Genomic DNA, 14465 nt, shown 5'->3' on the forward strand with positions numbered 1-14465 from the left:
GATGGATTATCCCGAAACCCATAATTCACTGAAGGCTGTGAAAGCTGCAAAAGAAAACGGTGTTGTCATGTTCACCCTGTCACTTCATACATCCTATTGCTTACAACTCTTAGGCCCTCAGACCACTGAAGACATACTACAATAGAGTCTTTTGAATGGTTGGATACGTACCAATCCTGGTATAACCATATTATGAGAGTCCAGGAATTGTGAAGGAAGTATTCATGTCAGTAATGATACCAAGGAGCATCATCTCGGGTTTCAAAGTGACAGGCATATTCCCATTCATCAGGGATATTTTTGGTCATGGTCACAGACAATCCTCGAAGGAGATATGTCCCATCAACCCATGCCGTGAGTCCATCAGAAGGCGTTGGTCTCCGGGGGACATTGTGCCTGACAAACACAAACCCTTCAGCGTCGTGGTGCAGGGTGGTGATGATGAAGCCGGTTTATTTTAATGTTTGCAGACGATGATACATGACCTGTTGCTTCATGTTACCATGAAGGAGATCTCTTCGTGAGTGTGATGAGATGGCTGGTTAAACCTGTGTACACTGATTACTTAAGTGCAACAGGTGTGCAGCCTCACCTAGCCCCAGAGTCTAATCAGACTTGGCCAGGTTAGGCTGCTTAAACCATCCTCCACAAAACTCCTTAACGGGCATGTTGGCTAGTGCTAGCTGGACTTGGTCGGGCAACAAAATAACCAAAAATAGTTCTCATGGAAAAATGCTTTGTAGTGGCTCCAGAATCCTTTCCTATGGTCCATCAGCTTAGAGGGTGTCGACTCACCCCAGCGAGGCAAGGAAAGGAGCCATCTGGCGTCCTCTGATACGGCCAGCCCAAATGTGGCCAGTAGACGAGCCTCAAGCTCTGCGTACCTGCCAGCCACTGGGGGAGCAGATGGACGCTCTGGACGGGGTCGAGTGACTGACAAGTGACCACGTAACAATCCCTTCATAGCTTAGAGCAAACTGTGCTTCGGCTTGTACGAAAGTTGACGCTGTGTTCTCCTCCCAAAACTCCTGTAGCCTGCCATTACATAGCAAATGAATCGTATGCAAAGGGGTGAGCTAGAAAGGCTGAGTTGTTAACTAAGGGCCCATGGGACATTGGCCAATGTTTGAAAATGAGCAACAGCGAATAAGAAACAAACTTCATCGTATATCGCTTCCATGGTCACCTGGACATGACAAAACGGGTTGACATGACATCATGGCTCCTAATACCTATGCACAATGGCTCCTAGCCTATTGTGAATAGCTTTGATGAATCATTTTTTAAAACGTTTGTGCTTAGTGTAAGTACATTATGCTATTCTCAGGCCTACTTATTACGCATCACTAATGCAACTTTATGAATGAAGCCTACATTTATATCCAAGTAATAGTCCAACAGTTACTACGTGAACTTATATTTCAATACATAGGTTGAATATATGAATGAGCTTAATAGCAATAGTTTTTGAAAGACAATGGAAAGCTTTTTCAGACAGTCTATGTTTTAGACCTGTTTTATATTTCATTTCAGACACCATCAGGGCCCTTGTTGCTCTTTGGTGACTCCAGTGGCGGATGTATGTAACAGCAGCATACTGAATGAAGAGGAAATGCTCTATCGTTTGCATTAATCGCCAAGACACGATCTGCGGTAAGACGTAAATCAAACTTTTCTCTATCTAATGAAGGATTCAAACTAGGCCTACAGTCGCGTACTTAGACATGAATGCTGCTCACACTACACTTGAATATTTAAGCAGGCAATTACTTCCGTGTGATTGTTCATCATATCGGACCATTAAATTATTAACGCACTGTCGGTGGTTGTTCATCAGAATGATCCGCGGGCTTCTACAGCATATTATCGGTTTGATTTACTTGCTGCACTACATCATTTTTTGTTCACTGATCCGAGTATCATTGATAAACAATAATGTATCATAAACCATAACATGCTGAAAAGTTGCACTTATGCTGAGGTGTTTTAGGCACACTGTTTTCATGTGAAATTAATAGAGAAAGGTAGGCTGTAGGTCATCATATATTTAGTAAGATAACTACATACTGAGTACCCTCGCAGGATTGGGTTGTGCGTGTGGGACATTAGATTAGGACTTTTTTTCTTCTCCAACTGAGCGCTCCTTTCAGTTGCCTGTGTTTCAACATCAGCATTTGTTGAAAATCAATATATGAAGTAAGGAAATGTGTTACTATGTTTCCACAAATTATAGCCTCTTGATAATCCTGGTCCTAGGGTACCGAAAGGTATTCCAAGCCCATCTATACCGCAGAGCCTGTCCCAGCGGGGCCGTCCTTCTCGGACACGGATCGCCCCGTATGGAAAGCCAAGGAGGACACAATCCGGCCCGAATGGCGCGGTAAAAGGGCTTAACCGGCCGGACGCACAGAAGAAAGACGCAATGTATAGAACTGATTGTTGTGCATTGTTGGGCATAGGTAGGCACAGGGACGGCTGGTATAAATGGGCTAACAGGGCTAAGCCCTCCCTACCTTTTACAGTAAAAATGAAAAAATATCATTAAAAACCTTAGAACATAGGGCCTATTGTTTAAAATGTTGGTAGAACCTAAAGCAGCAACAGCACCAAAAAGTGACAGAAAAACCCAGGATATATGACATATCTTCGGTTTTTTCCTGTGAATGGGCTAAATGTATTCAGCCCAAGCGGAGAAGCGTAAGCTTCCATTCATTTTTGAATGACAGGTATCGTGACACGCCCCCTTCATATGCTTCCCAAAGCAAAAGACAGCGGCGGACGGCGGAAACGCCACATAGGCGTACATGTCCTTCATGATTGACGGCGACACAGACGTCTCTACCAAAGAGTGTGTGATCGTTTACAGCCGCATTTTGCGCAAAGGGAGACCGGTCAACATTTTAATTGTTTAATGCTCAGTGAAGCACTTTAAACACCTTCTTTTTATTTTTATTTATAATTGTGCTTCAAGACACGCCTTTCTCTACACCTTATTCTTGTTTAAAAATCATTCACATTACATGAAAGTTATGAACAGAGATAGGCTATAAGGTGACCTCATCGCGTCTGGAGTCCTGTGAAGTATTGATAAATGTAATGCATTCGTTAGCCCATCCACCCAAAATCACCACCAGCATATGGGTAGGCCTACTGCAGGGTTAGTTGTGGTTGGTTGTGGTCTTAGTGAAACAGCCCAGCCTTGGAGTTGGAGTAGTTTGAGTGATTGTATGATTGTGCGAGAGAGAGCGCACCGTTGAATTTTTGGCTTGTTGTGGACTTTGTGTGTTCAATGATGTATCTGTCTGGTCGCTGTAGATGTATGGGTAAATAATGTCACAAGATCGGTCATACTGCAGGCTCTCATTTGCAAATGCACTAGTTGTGTGCCTATTGTGTGCTAATTTATTCAGCTCATTGTTCTTCTGAATAATTGCCAGAATGGTGCCAATTATTGTTGTGTTTGCATTGTAATGCACAACGTTGCCTCTCCCTCTTATAAAATAACGTGCATCCCATCAACTTTAGCCAATGCAGGCTCCTATGTCAGTGTTGCTTTACAAGTGTGTATTAAGTGTGCGCGCGTGTGTGTGTGTGTGTGTGTGCTTGTGTGTGTGTGTGTGTGTGTGTGTGTGTGTGTGTGTGTGTGTGTGTGTGTGTGTGTGTGTGTGTGTGTGTGTGTGTGTGTGTGTGTGTGTTGTCGTGTAGGCTATAGTTATATTTCATGTATGCTACGCCGCCTAGCCCATAAGGCTTTGCCTTATGGGCTTGTCCCGTGCGCGCGTTTGCGCACGCTGAAAATTCAAACTATGCACCTATCAGCGTGGGCACCGCCCACATTTCCCACGGTATCGTGTGTATAGCGCGGTGTATACCATCGCTCATCCTCCCTTTTCTTTCAGCACTTGTGCTTATCAGCGAGAAATTGAGAACTACTATTAAGAAGAAGATGAAGACTTCAACACGGATCTCCCAAGCCGGTGGCAGCGGCTCGGGCGAGGCCGCGGACAAACGGCCCCTTTTCAGGGCCACCTGAGAGCGCTCCTGGAGCTAGGTCCTTTTCAGGACTCCTATGCGCCTCCTGTCCCGCCTCCCTGGCACCGGGTGACGGGCACGTGGCGTGCTTTGTGTGCCTCGGCACCGACCACGCCGAGGCTGCTATGGCGGCCCCCGTCTCCTGTGTCGCCTGCCGGGAGCTGCCTGAAGAGGGGATCCTCTCCAGGCATCTCTTATTTTCCCCTGCGGTGGACCTGACGACGATGGCATCATCGACGCCGACGACGACGCCTCCATCGACTCGGCGTCCGGTTTCTCCCGCTCTCGGGTTACAACCGCCACCGTCGCGGGGAGATCATGGGTGAGGCGGCCGCCATCAAAGGGTTTCCCATGCCGGCCCCGCCTCTCGCCCCCATATCTGACGATATGCAGGGCGAGTGCTTTCGCACCCCATCTGCTTCCCGGCGGGTTACCCAGGGCCCCTTGTTCCCGCCTGTGCAGCACTTGTTTACTGCTGCAGGTGGGGACCCTTCTACCCTGAAGGCTCCGGTAAGCGAGGGGGATCCCTCGCCTGGAGCCTCCACTGGCAGCGCTTCTCTGTCCGGGCGCCGGATGGCGCCCTAACGAAAAGCCGCTGCCCCCCGACCGCCTCCAGAAGCAGGTTGTCGGCCTAACGGACGTTAGGCCGACAATCCGCGGCGGCGGTCAACAACATCGCCCTGCTCTCCTCTGCCATGGTCTCCTTGTCGTCTGACAGGTAGGCCTACGGCCCGGAGGAAGCCGCGAGATGGCTGGCGGTTTCCCGCTTTTCCAGCGCCATCCTCCAGCTGTGCCAGCCGATAGCCGTTTCGGCCGGCCGGCATATGGCGTGGGCTACCATGATTCAAAGGGTCATATGGCTCTCACACACTGCGGTGCCGGAACGTGAGCGGGCCAGCCTCGTCCAGGGTCCACTAGCGCCTGATGGCCTATTTGGTCCCCGGTTCTCCGAGGTGCTCGCGCACCAGCAGTCAGTCCGTGAGAATCGTTCCCGGTTCGGGGCGATTCTCACAGGCTCCTCGCACCAGCAGGCTGGGAGGAGGCGGGGTCCAGGCAGGTTCCAGGGGGCCGCCTCCGACTCCAGCCCCGGTGCCGCAGCAGCAGCCGCCGCAGACGGGTAGAGCAGCGCCACGGACCGGTAAGTTCCGGAAGCTTGCTCCTACTTTTTCTTTCCCTATTAAAGAAAAAAGTAAAGACCGTTCGGCCGAACGGCAGTACATGGTACCTAAAGAGCGATATTCCTCAGGCCACCTGCATCCTACGCTTGTGGTGCGTTCCTCCATGTTGCCTCTTTCCCCCTCTCAGCCCTGTGGCTGTAGGGTGGCGGTCGGACGGCGTGTTCACATGGCCTCTGGTTCACCTGCTTCTAAGAAGCCGGCGTCCCTTGGAGCCTCGTGGACGGATCAGAGACTCGTTGCACGAGCCCGTGGATACGGCCGCTTGTACCGGTCCCCACATTATAGGTGAGGAAACGGGTCCGCGCGCTGTGGCTACAGCCTGCGCACAGGTGCGGCGGCCGGACGGCTCACTCCCTGTTCAGCGGCCACGAGCGCGACGTCTAGACAGCTCGTTGTTTTTACAGCGGCTGGTTCTGGTACGTCTCCTACGCTCGCTGAGCTTCCTCCCTTTAATGGTAAGCCCCCCCTTGGTTCACACGCAGTGTGGAGGCGGTAGAGGCAGAGGAATACGGGTTATTCCTGGACGGTCTTCCTCAGCTGTCGGCTCGCCCTCTCCCCGACCGCAATGCGTGTTGGCAAGAGCGGTGCGTTCTGCCATCGTGGTTGGACACCACGTTGAGATGGGGCCATCCCATACAGTTCAAGCGTCGTCCCCCACCCTTTATGGGGTTGGTGAAGACCACGCTATACGGGACCCGGCTGCAAGCAGGGCTCTGGCAGCAGAGGTGGCACGTCTCTTGGTAAAGGAGGGCATCACTGTCGTTCCCCCCCACGAGTCTCACCTAGGGTTTTATTCCCGCTACTTCCTGGTTTCCAAGAAGTCAGGGGAAAAGAGACCTATTCTGGATCTTCGCATGTTCAACAGATGCGTTGCCACGAAGAAGTTCAGAATGCTCACTGTCGGAGCGTTGTTCCGGTGTGTGTGAGAGAGGGCGATTGGTTCACATCCCTGGATCTCAAGGATGCTTACTTCCACGTCCCTGTTCGGCAGGCGCACAGGAAGTTTCTCCGCTTTGCCTTTATGGGGATGGCGTACGAGTACCAGTGTCTGCCGTTCGGCTATTCCCTGGCTCCACACACCTTCTCGAAGTGTGTGCAGACGGCGTTGGAACCGCTCAGGCGTCAGGGAAAGAGGATTCTCTTCTACCTAGACGACCTGCTTATTCTGAGCAACTCGGAAGAGACCGCGAGAAGGGACACCATGTTGGTGATAAACCATCTCGCCTTCCTGGGTTTTGCAATCAACTGGGAGAAGAGCTCCCCGCTCCCCAGCCGGCAGACAGTCTACTTGGGGCTTTGCTCAGCCACCATGACTGCGATGCTTTCGCCTCCTCGGCGAGACGCCATCCTGTCGGCGCTCTCCCGTTTTTCGCGTTCGCAGAAACGTGACCGCACTGTCCACCATGCTCCTGTTAGGGCTGATGGCAGCTGCCCACCCCGTGGCCCCCCTGTGTCTGCTCTTTATGCGCAGACTCCAGCGGTGGTTTGCTCGCCAACGGTTGGACCCCAGGCGACACAAGCTCAGGGTGCTCCTCTTTCCCCGTTCGGTGTCGCCAGACCTGGAATATTGGAAAAGACCCTCTGCCCTTCTCAGGGGTGTTCCCCTGGGCAGGGTGGCGTCCTACGTAGTGGTCTTCACGGACGCCTCGTTGACGGGTTGGGGAGGAACGTGCCTCTCTCACTCGATCGGAGACGAGTGGCGCACGCCCCCTACAGCACATATAAATGTGTTGGAGCTCGACGCTGTGAGGAAAGTGCTGTTACATTTCTTTCACCTGTTGCGCGGCTGCCACGTTCTGATCAGGACAGACAGCGTGTCGGCGGCGGCGTACATCAACAGACAGGGGGGAGTCCGCTCCCCTGCTCTCCACCGAAAGGCGGTCGAGCTCTGGCTTTGGGCTCATCAGTATCTCCTCAGTATGAGAGCCCTGCATATCGCGGGCGCCCAGAACTTTGGGGCGGACCTCATGTCTCGAGGCGGTCCCCGCCGAGACGAGTGGCGGTTACATTCGACATTGTCAGACTGATCTGGCAGAGGTTCGGGACAGCGCAGGTGGACCTCTTCGCGTCCAGGGAGAACACGCACTGCAGGTGGTGGTTCTCCCTCAGCCCTCGGGATCTTCCCCCGTTGGATGCGTTGGCACACACACCTTGGCCGCGGGCTCTCTTGTATGCGTTTCCCCCGCTCCAGCTGATCCTTCCTCTTCTGGAACGGGTCAGACAGGAGAGTCTGTCCCTGATATTAGTGGCCCCGGAGAACCGTTCAGCTCTGTGGTTTCCAGAGCTGGCCGCGCTCTCGCGGTCAGCACCGTGGCCAGTACCGTTCAGGCCGGATGCGCTTTCACAGGCCCACGGGACGGTGCACCACCCGCCCGATGTCTCGGGACGGCTGTTGGTTTGGCTCCTGAGAGGTTGATTCTGCAGGGCAAAGGTTTGCCTGAGACGGTTATCAACACTATTCAGAGCGCTCGTGCGCCTTCTACTTCTTCCCTCTATGCGGCGAAGTGGTGCGCATTCTCTAATTGGTGTGAGAGGAACCACAATGTCCCATCTCAATGCGAGGTGGGAAGCGTGCTTTCGTTTCTGCAAAACGTATTGGAAAAAGGTTTGGCCTTCTCCACTATCAAGGTCTATGCGGCAGCCGTTTCGGCTGGCCATGCAGGCTGTGATGGTGGACCGATCTTCAGCCATCCACTGGTCAAGAGATTCTTGCGTGTGGCTAGACGGGTTAGGCCTGTTTCACACGTGCTTACACCACGCTGGGATCTCCCCACCGTGTTGCGCGGATTGTCCAGGGATCCTTTCTAGCCTCTTTCTCACGCCCCCTTGGATGCCTTGTCATTTAAGACGGCACTCTTGTTGGCCTTGGTTTCTGCCAAGCGGGCCGGTGAGCTAACCGCTCTGTCTGTCAGCCCGAGTTGCTTGTTGCTAAACGAGGACAGCTCCTTCGCGTTGCTCAGACCTAATCCTGCGTTCCTCCCGAAGAACATTAATAGGTTGTTTTTTTCGGTCGAGGGATATTGTGCTTAAGGCTTTTCACCCCCCGCCTCATTCTGATGAGGCGGAGTATGTGAGGGTGTTTGCTTAGCCTACTCTCGGCAGGGCTTGGCGCCACCGTTGGGCGTTAAAGCTCACTCCACATGGAGCGTGGCCGCTTCAACGGCTCTACTCAAGGGCGTTTCGGTGGAAGACATCTGCGCGGCTGCGTCTTGGTCTTCCCCCGGCCCCTTTGTCCGTTTTTACATGTTAGACATGTCCAGGGGCTCACTCGGCAACTCTGTGCTAGAGTCCGGGACCCCTTTTACGGCTTAAGAATATAGACATGTTCTTAAAGCGGCGTGGTTGGATTTCCTCTCGCCAGCTGGCGAGTTGGACTTGATTACCAGTCTCACTCTCCCACCTTTTTTCAAATGAAAAACAGGCTAGGGAGGTTTTTCTATTGGCTCGCCAATTGTCGGGTGGCTTTGTTTGCCAGTGTGGCACTCCCGCCGTTTTTCCTTCTAAAAACGGCCGAGAGAGTCCCCTTAATGGAGAGCCGGATTCTGTGGCTCCGCCCCCGGTAGTAGCGGACCTAATGGAAACCGTGTTGCTCTGGTTTTTCTTTTCCTTTTCATGGGTTCCATGAAGCACGGATTAGAGCCGGAGTCTTTACAGACTCACTTTTTTCTCCCTTGATCATTGCCTTGCTTGATCTAGGAGGAATTCGTTTTTTATTAAGCTGTTGTGTTTTACACTTCCTTGGCTTTTTTGAGTCTTAATGTGTTCTGGTGACTTAGGTCGTTTTGACTGGGGTCCAGCAGGAGTACATTGATCGGGCTCCGCTCGCAGCTTCACCTTAGCCCATAAGGCGAAGCCTAGACGGCGTAGCCTACATGAAATAGAACGATAGTTATGTTATTATAACTCTAGTTCTATGATTGTAGGCGTAGCCGTCTAGTTTCCCACCTGCTGTACCCTCCAAATGCTGAAAGAAAAGCGTGGAGGATGAGCGACGGTATACACCGCGCTATATACACGATACCGTGGGAAATGTGGGCGGTGCCCACGCTGATAGGTGCATAGTTTGAATTTTCAGCGCGCGCAGGCGCGCGCACGGGACAAGCCCATAAGGCGAAGCCTAGACGGCTACGCCTACAATCATAGAACTAGTTATAATAACATAACTATCGATTTAGACTGATTGTCTTGGCTTGCATCCATGAAATATTGTAATGTTAATGTTCCGATTGGCTGTCAGTGTTTTGCCGCTGAAACGCGTCATAGTAATTTGCATAAAGTTCAACAGTTTTGAACTTTTTTTGGACGCTCTGGTCGCTCAACTTTGGCCGCGGGTAGCGTTGGTCGCTTTGGTCGCTTTGGTCGCTCTTGCCCATAGAAAGTGAATGACTTCCGGCGATTTGGTAGCTCAATTCGCTTCTGGTGTGGACGTACAGTAAGGGCGCCGCGACATGGACTGAATCCGAGTGGTTTCACAAAGGCCGTTTACGTGGGATTGTATGCCCCCTGCGGTCGAAGTGGTGCGTAGCACTTAATTGTGCACCAATTCTTAATGACACTGACGGTTTGATTTATCTATCAACACAAAACGTATTAGCATGCCATGGGAATACCTAATATGAATACATCAACCATACAATAACAATAGGTATCCTAGGATACTCTGTGATTACCTAATACTAAACTAGAAAATGCATTTCCTGCAGAAAATGCGGTAAGTACTACACAGCAGGCGCGATGTTAGACCTGGGCCTTCATGGCTATAGTTGTGTCGAGATCTGTTTCCCCGTCGAGATGTGTTTCCCCTAGTCCCCGCCCCCGTCCGAAATTACCCGAAGAGCGAAGGAAGCGCGCGTACACAAAAAGCACGCCCACGAGCTGCTGTGCTCGTACCACAGAGGCACTTTGGAGAGAGCTAAGGTTCAAAACTGACATTTTTTAGCGAGTTTTATCTGAAGATGTTGTATTGTAGATTTATATCAATAAAAAATATTATTTTTGTGAGAGACTTTTCATTTTGAATGTTATGGACTTTTGGAAGGAAGTGTGCTCATTCATAATACTGTCAGATACTGTTCCCCCTCTGTTCCATAGGAAAGGAGGCTCACACATCTTTCAAATTCATACTGCTGACGTATTTCCCCACAACAGATAAGTCCTGTGATTTTCAGGCTGATATCATTCAATTTGACCATTTAGAACAGGGGGAACGCATCCTGACAGTCATTATCTGACAGTAATATTCCAAGCTGTCAGGATGCGTTCCCCCTGTTCTAAATGGTCAAATTGAATGATATCAGCCTGAAAGTCACAGCAATTATCTGTTGTGGGGAAATACGTCGGCAGTATGAATTTGAAAGATGTGTGAGCCTCCTTTCCTATGGAACAGAGGGGGAACAGTATCTGACAGTAATATTCCAAGCTGTCAGGATGCGTTCCCCCTGTTCTAAATGGTCAAATTTAGTGATATCAGCCTGAAAATCACAGGACTTATCTGTTGTGGGGAAAGAAGTTAGCAGTATGAATTTGAAAGATGTGTGAGCCTCCTTTCCTATGGAACAGAGGGGGAACAGTATCTGACAGTATTATGAATGAGCACACTTCCTTCCAAAAGTCCATAACATTCAAAATGAAAAGTCTCTCACAAAAATAATATTTTTTATTGATATAAATCTACAATACAACATCTTCAGATAAAACTCGCTAAAAAAAGTCAGTTTTGAACCTTAGCTCTCTCCAAAGTGCCTCTGTGGTACGAGCACAGCAGCTCGTGGGCGAGCTTTTTGTGTACGCGCGCTTCCTTCGCCCTTCGGGTAATTTCGGACGGGGGCGGGGACTACGGGAAACGCATCTCGACGGGGAAACACATCTCGACACAACACCTGTTCTTTGGGAATAGCCCCGGATCGCTGTGCCGTTACATAAAAAACTAAAACATAATAATGAGGAAAATAGCCCCGTAGAGTAGGCTTCTTTGTGGTTGCATTACCAGCAGCCACAGATACATCATTATAGACAGCGAAAACCGCAAAATTCTGAGGTGTCCATATCGGCAGATTAAGAATAATTTGTTGCAAATTCAACGTCGGTTTTCTTACCTCTATGCATAACGTATCTCGTCGATAGTGCTGTTTCGTTCTGCTAGCCTTTTAGTGAGACCAGAGAGTGTTGAGAAGGACAGTAATAAAATATCTTTGGTAAGATGGATATAAGAAGAGAGACCCGCAGTGAATTCAATCCGGTCCACTTGACGTCTATATGCGTTTTTTTTGCTCCCAAACGAACATTCCAACTCGTTATCTTACTAAACATATTCCAGATCCATTTTACACCGGATTTCTCCTTTAAGAAGAACAATTGAATGTTTTCCAATCAGCCCCACCACAACCAGGGGGGTCCTCAGAACCAGGCCCTGTCCTGGGGCTCGGCCACCCACGAGTCCTCAGTCCTGCTTTGGGATCACTTGCTCCAGAGCAGGGGCACCGCCTTGCTCGAGGAAGGAGATAGGTCCCACAGTTTGTAGTGAATAAGAAAGCAAACAATTTTCGAAGAATAGTTGAGCGCTGCATGCAGCACTCACCTCATAAAAAATTAAGTGTTGTTTGATTGTCGTCCCTAATGAACATTTCTGTCATCAGATAATGGCTACCAATCACTCTTGTCTACCCTGCACTTTTGTTGAGATATCTGGAGACAACTTATATTTTCAAGGTATTTTTTTTTTTAAACTCAAAGGTTTAGATTTCATAGGTCTACACTCCCTCTTTGTTGAGTGACAGTGACACTAATCAATCTGGCTTTGTCTCATCCCTGTCCTGTGCTGAGAAGTTAACGACGATGAAACAGGTAATGTGTTTAATGTGTTAAAATGTCATTACTTGTCTGCAGATAGTCTCGATTTAAATGGCCCAGGCCATACCATTGACAATAAGTACGTGTGGAAGCTATACATTTGCATTAATGTTGATCTTTCATACAGATTTGCAGTCTGATTCATATCAAATATCCACAACATCCAAGGTCAAGCATTGGCTCCGAGTCCAAGACAACCTCTTTCTCTCAGTTGCTGGAGAACAGTGTCACTTTGTGCATTTAAACGGGGAGGAGCAAGTAGAACCTGGTAAGGTACACTGACACCAGTACTTAGTGATTCTGGTTGTAGTGCTTACCTACTCCTTATCATATATATTAAAACTACACTAATCAATAAGAAGTACACGGTCTGACAGATGGAATAATGTGCGCTTCTTCTTCCTTTCAGGATGTCAGTTCATCGTTCAACCGTTCAACGAGACCCAGGACTCCCCCCCCCACCCTGAGAATAGAGGCAGGGCCGTCACCCTGGCTGTTAAGCAGGAGAGCAAGTACAAGGTGGTGTCCTGTCGGGAGGGCAGCAACGACATCAAGTTGCAGATCATGGTGAGGGACTGCTCTGAGGGCTGAGGTCTGTGTGAGGTCAAAGGGACTGCTCTGAGGACCAGAGGGACTGCTCTGAGGACCAACGGGACTGCTCTGAGGTCTGTGTGAGGCCAGAGGGACTGCTCTGAGGACCAGAGGGACTGCTCTGAGGACCAGAGGGACTGCTCTGAGGGCCAGAGGGACTGCTCTGAGGACCAGAGGGACTGCTCTGAGGTCTGTGTGAGGCCAGAGGGACTGCTCTGAGGTCTGTGTGAGGTCAAAGGGACTGCTCTGAGGACCAGAGGGACTGCTCTGAGGTCTGTGTGAGGCCAGAGGGACTGCTCTGAGGTCTGTGTGGATGAAGGCTGTTTCAACATGGAGAAGGTCCACCATCCAATATAATGATAGTGACATACATTGGATAGACACTTATCAGGAAGAAATGTGTCGTACAGATGTACTTTCAATTTCTTCACTGCACCCACACATCAGGAAGCCAACTCGTTGGATATGCATACTCACCTGGCTATGTCTGATTTAATTTATCATACAACCTTTGCTAGATAATACTGTAACATATGTATGGATGTGGGTCGGCTTAGCTCAGGAGGTAGAGCTGTTGTCTTGAAACCGAAAGGTTGCTAGTTCGATCCCTAGCTCCTCCTAGCTGAGTGCTGAAGTGTCCCTGAGCAAGACACTTAACCCTAACTTCTCCTGACGAGCTGGCTGTCGCCTTGTATGGTTGACTTAGCCGTCAATGTGTGTATTAACCGATGTAAGTCGCTTTGGATAAAAGCGTCGTAATTGTAACATGTGTATGTAATAATCCTTATTCTTCCTCTACTCTACTGCAGGATAAACTTCCAGACGAAATCGGCGACGATAACTGCTGGTCCTTGTTCTACATGAAGGACTGTACGGGGAGCCGTGGGCACTACCTGTTCGTGTCCGCTGCCAAGCCGAATTTCGCCCTGGCCATCGAACCGGAACAAGGGACTACCCGAATGAGCAAACTAGTGTTGCGACAATTAGTTGATGAGGTGGACGAGGGCTGCCACATTGAAGTGCCTCTTTGTCTGTAAATGCAAATACATATCAATAAATAGATGATAAATAAATGTGAAGTGTTATTTGTTCCCTAGAATCCCTTGTACATTTTGTTATCGATGAGCACCTGATACTGGTTTTTGCCTTGCCTGCTAATTGGTGCCAGCGACTCCACTGACAGATCACAGTCCAGATGTGCTTCTTCTTGCCTTGTGCCACAGCGCCACGCATCCATATACATGGCAAGCGGTCAAGGCTTGGGAAGGCAATGCTCATCATTTGCCTTTGCTTGATTCCTTGCTCCAATGTCCTGTTGATGGCCTTTGCTACCCATCCACATAAAACAAGGTGTGCTGTAACCCAGGAGCCAAAATGTACTTATATTGATGGCAAACACCAAGCAGGCCGAGAAGAATATTGAGTACTTCAGGATTCATTAATCTATCACAAGTAGTCAAGAAGCCTACAAGAATATGTCGTAGAGCTGATCGAGTCAAATCCTCAACTTGTATTGATCTAATATTTTAAATTTTTTCTGAGCTGTGTTCAAAAGTAATTTCCATTCCCATAGGCTGCAGTGACCACAACCTTATCGCTATTGTAAGAAAGACGAAAATACCCAAGGAGGGTCAGAAAGTTATTTTCAAAAAAATCTTTAAAAACTTTAATGAATATAACTACTGTAATGAAGTAAGAGAGGTTGACTGGTCTGATGTTAGACAGAAGGAAGACCCTGATCTTGCTCTGCGTGCGTTTGACAGTTTATTACTCCCAATCGTGAATAAACAAGCTCCTGTCAGGAAGTTAACGGTG

The 14465-nt window shown here is 49.4% G+C and overlaps 1 protein-coding gene across 2 annotated transcripts; it reads left to right on the forward strand.

The window, feature by feature from the left end:
• The first annotated feature begins 1562 nt into the window (after window positions 1-1562).
• On the forward strand, window positions 1563-13851 carry LOC130406485 (uncharacterized). 2 transcript variants are annotated; one of them, XM_056612085.1, is made up of 6 exons: window positions 1563-1653; window positions 11846-11918; window positions 12036-12053; window positions 12187-12327; window positions 12469-12626; window positions 13460-13850. In XM_056612085.1, exons 2-6 carry the CDS (start codon window positions 11849-11851, stop codon window positions 13685-13687), a joined length of 615 nt encoding a protein of 204 aa, XP_056468060.1. In that variant the 5' UTR covers window positions 1563-1653; window positions 11846-11848; the 3' UTR covers window positions 13688-13850. The 2 variants fall into 2 exon arrangements, with proteins under 2 accessions (XP_056468060.1, XP_056468062.1); XM_056612087.1 differs by having other exon boundaries at window positions 1640-1660; window positions 13460-13851.
• The last annotated feature ends 614 nt before the right edge of the window (window positions 13852-14465 follow it).

The sequence above is a fragment of the Gadus chalcogrammus genome, chromosome 16 (assembly GCF_026213295.1).
Source record: "Gadus chalcogrammus isolate NIFS_2021 chromosome 16, NIFS_Gcha_1.0, whole genome shotgun sequence".
NCBI classification, from domain to species: domain Eukaryota; kingdom Metazoa; phylum Chordata; class Actinopteri; order Gadiformes; family Gadidae; genus Gadus; species Gadus chalcogrammus.

Coding starts and splice junctions, on each gene's coding strand:
- LOC130406485 (XM_056612085.1), top strand. CDS start 11,849: ATGGCTACCAATCACTCTTGTCTACCCTGCACTTTTGTTGAGATATCT. Junction 12,328..12,468: donor GGAGGAGCAAGTAGAACCTG/GTAAGGTACACT, acceptor TCTTCCTTTCAG/GATGTCAGTTCATCGTTCAA. Junction 12,627..13,459: donor ACATCAAGTTGCAGATCATG/GTGAGGGACTGC, acceptor ACTCTACTGCAG/GATAAACTTCCAGACGAAAT.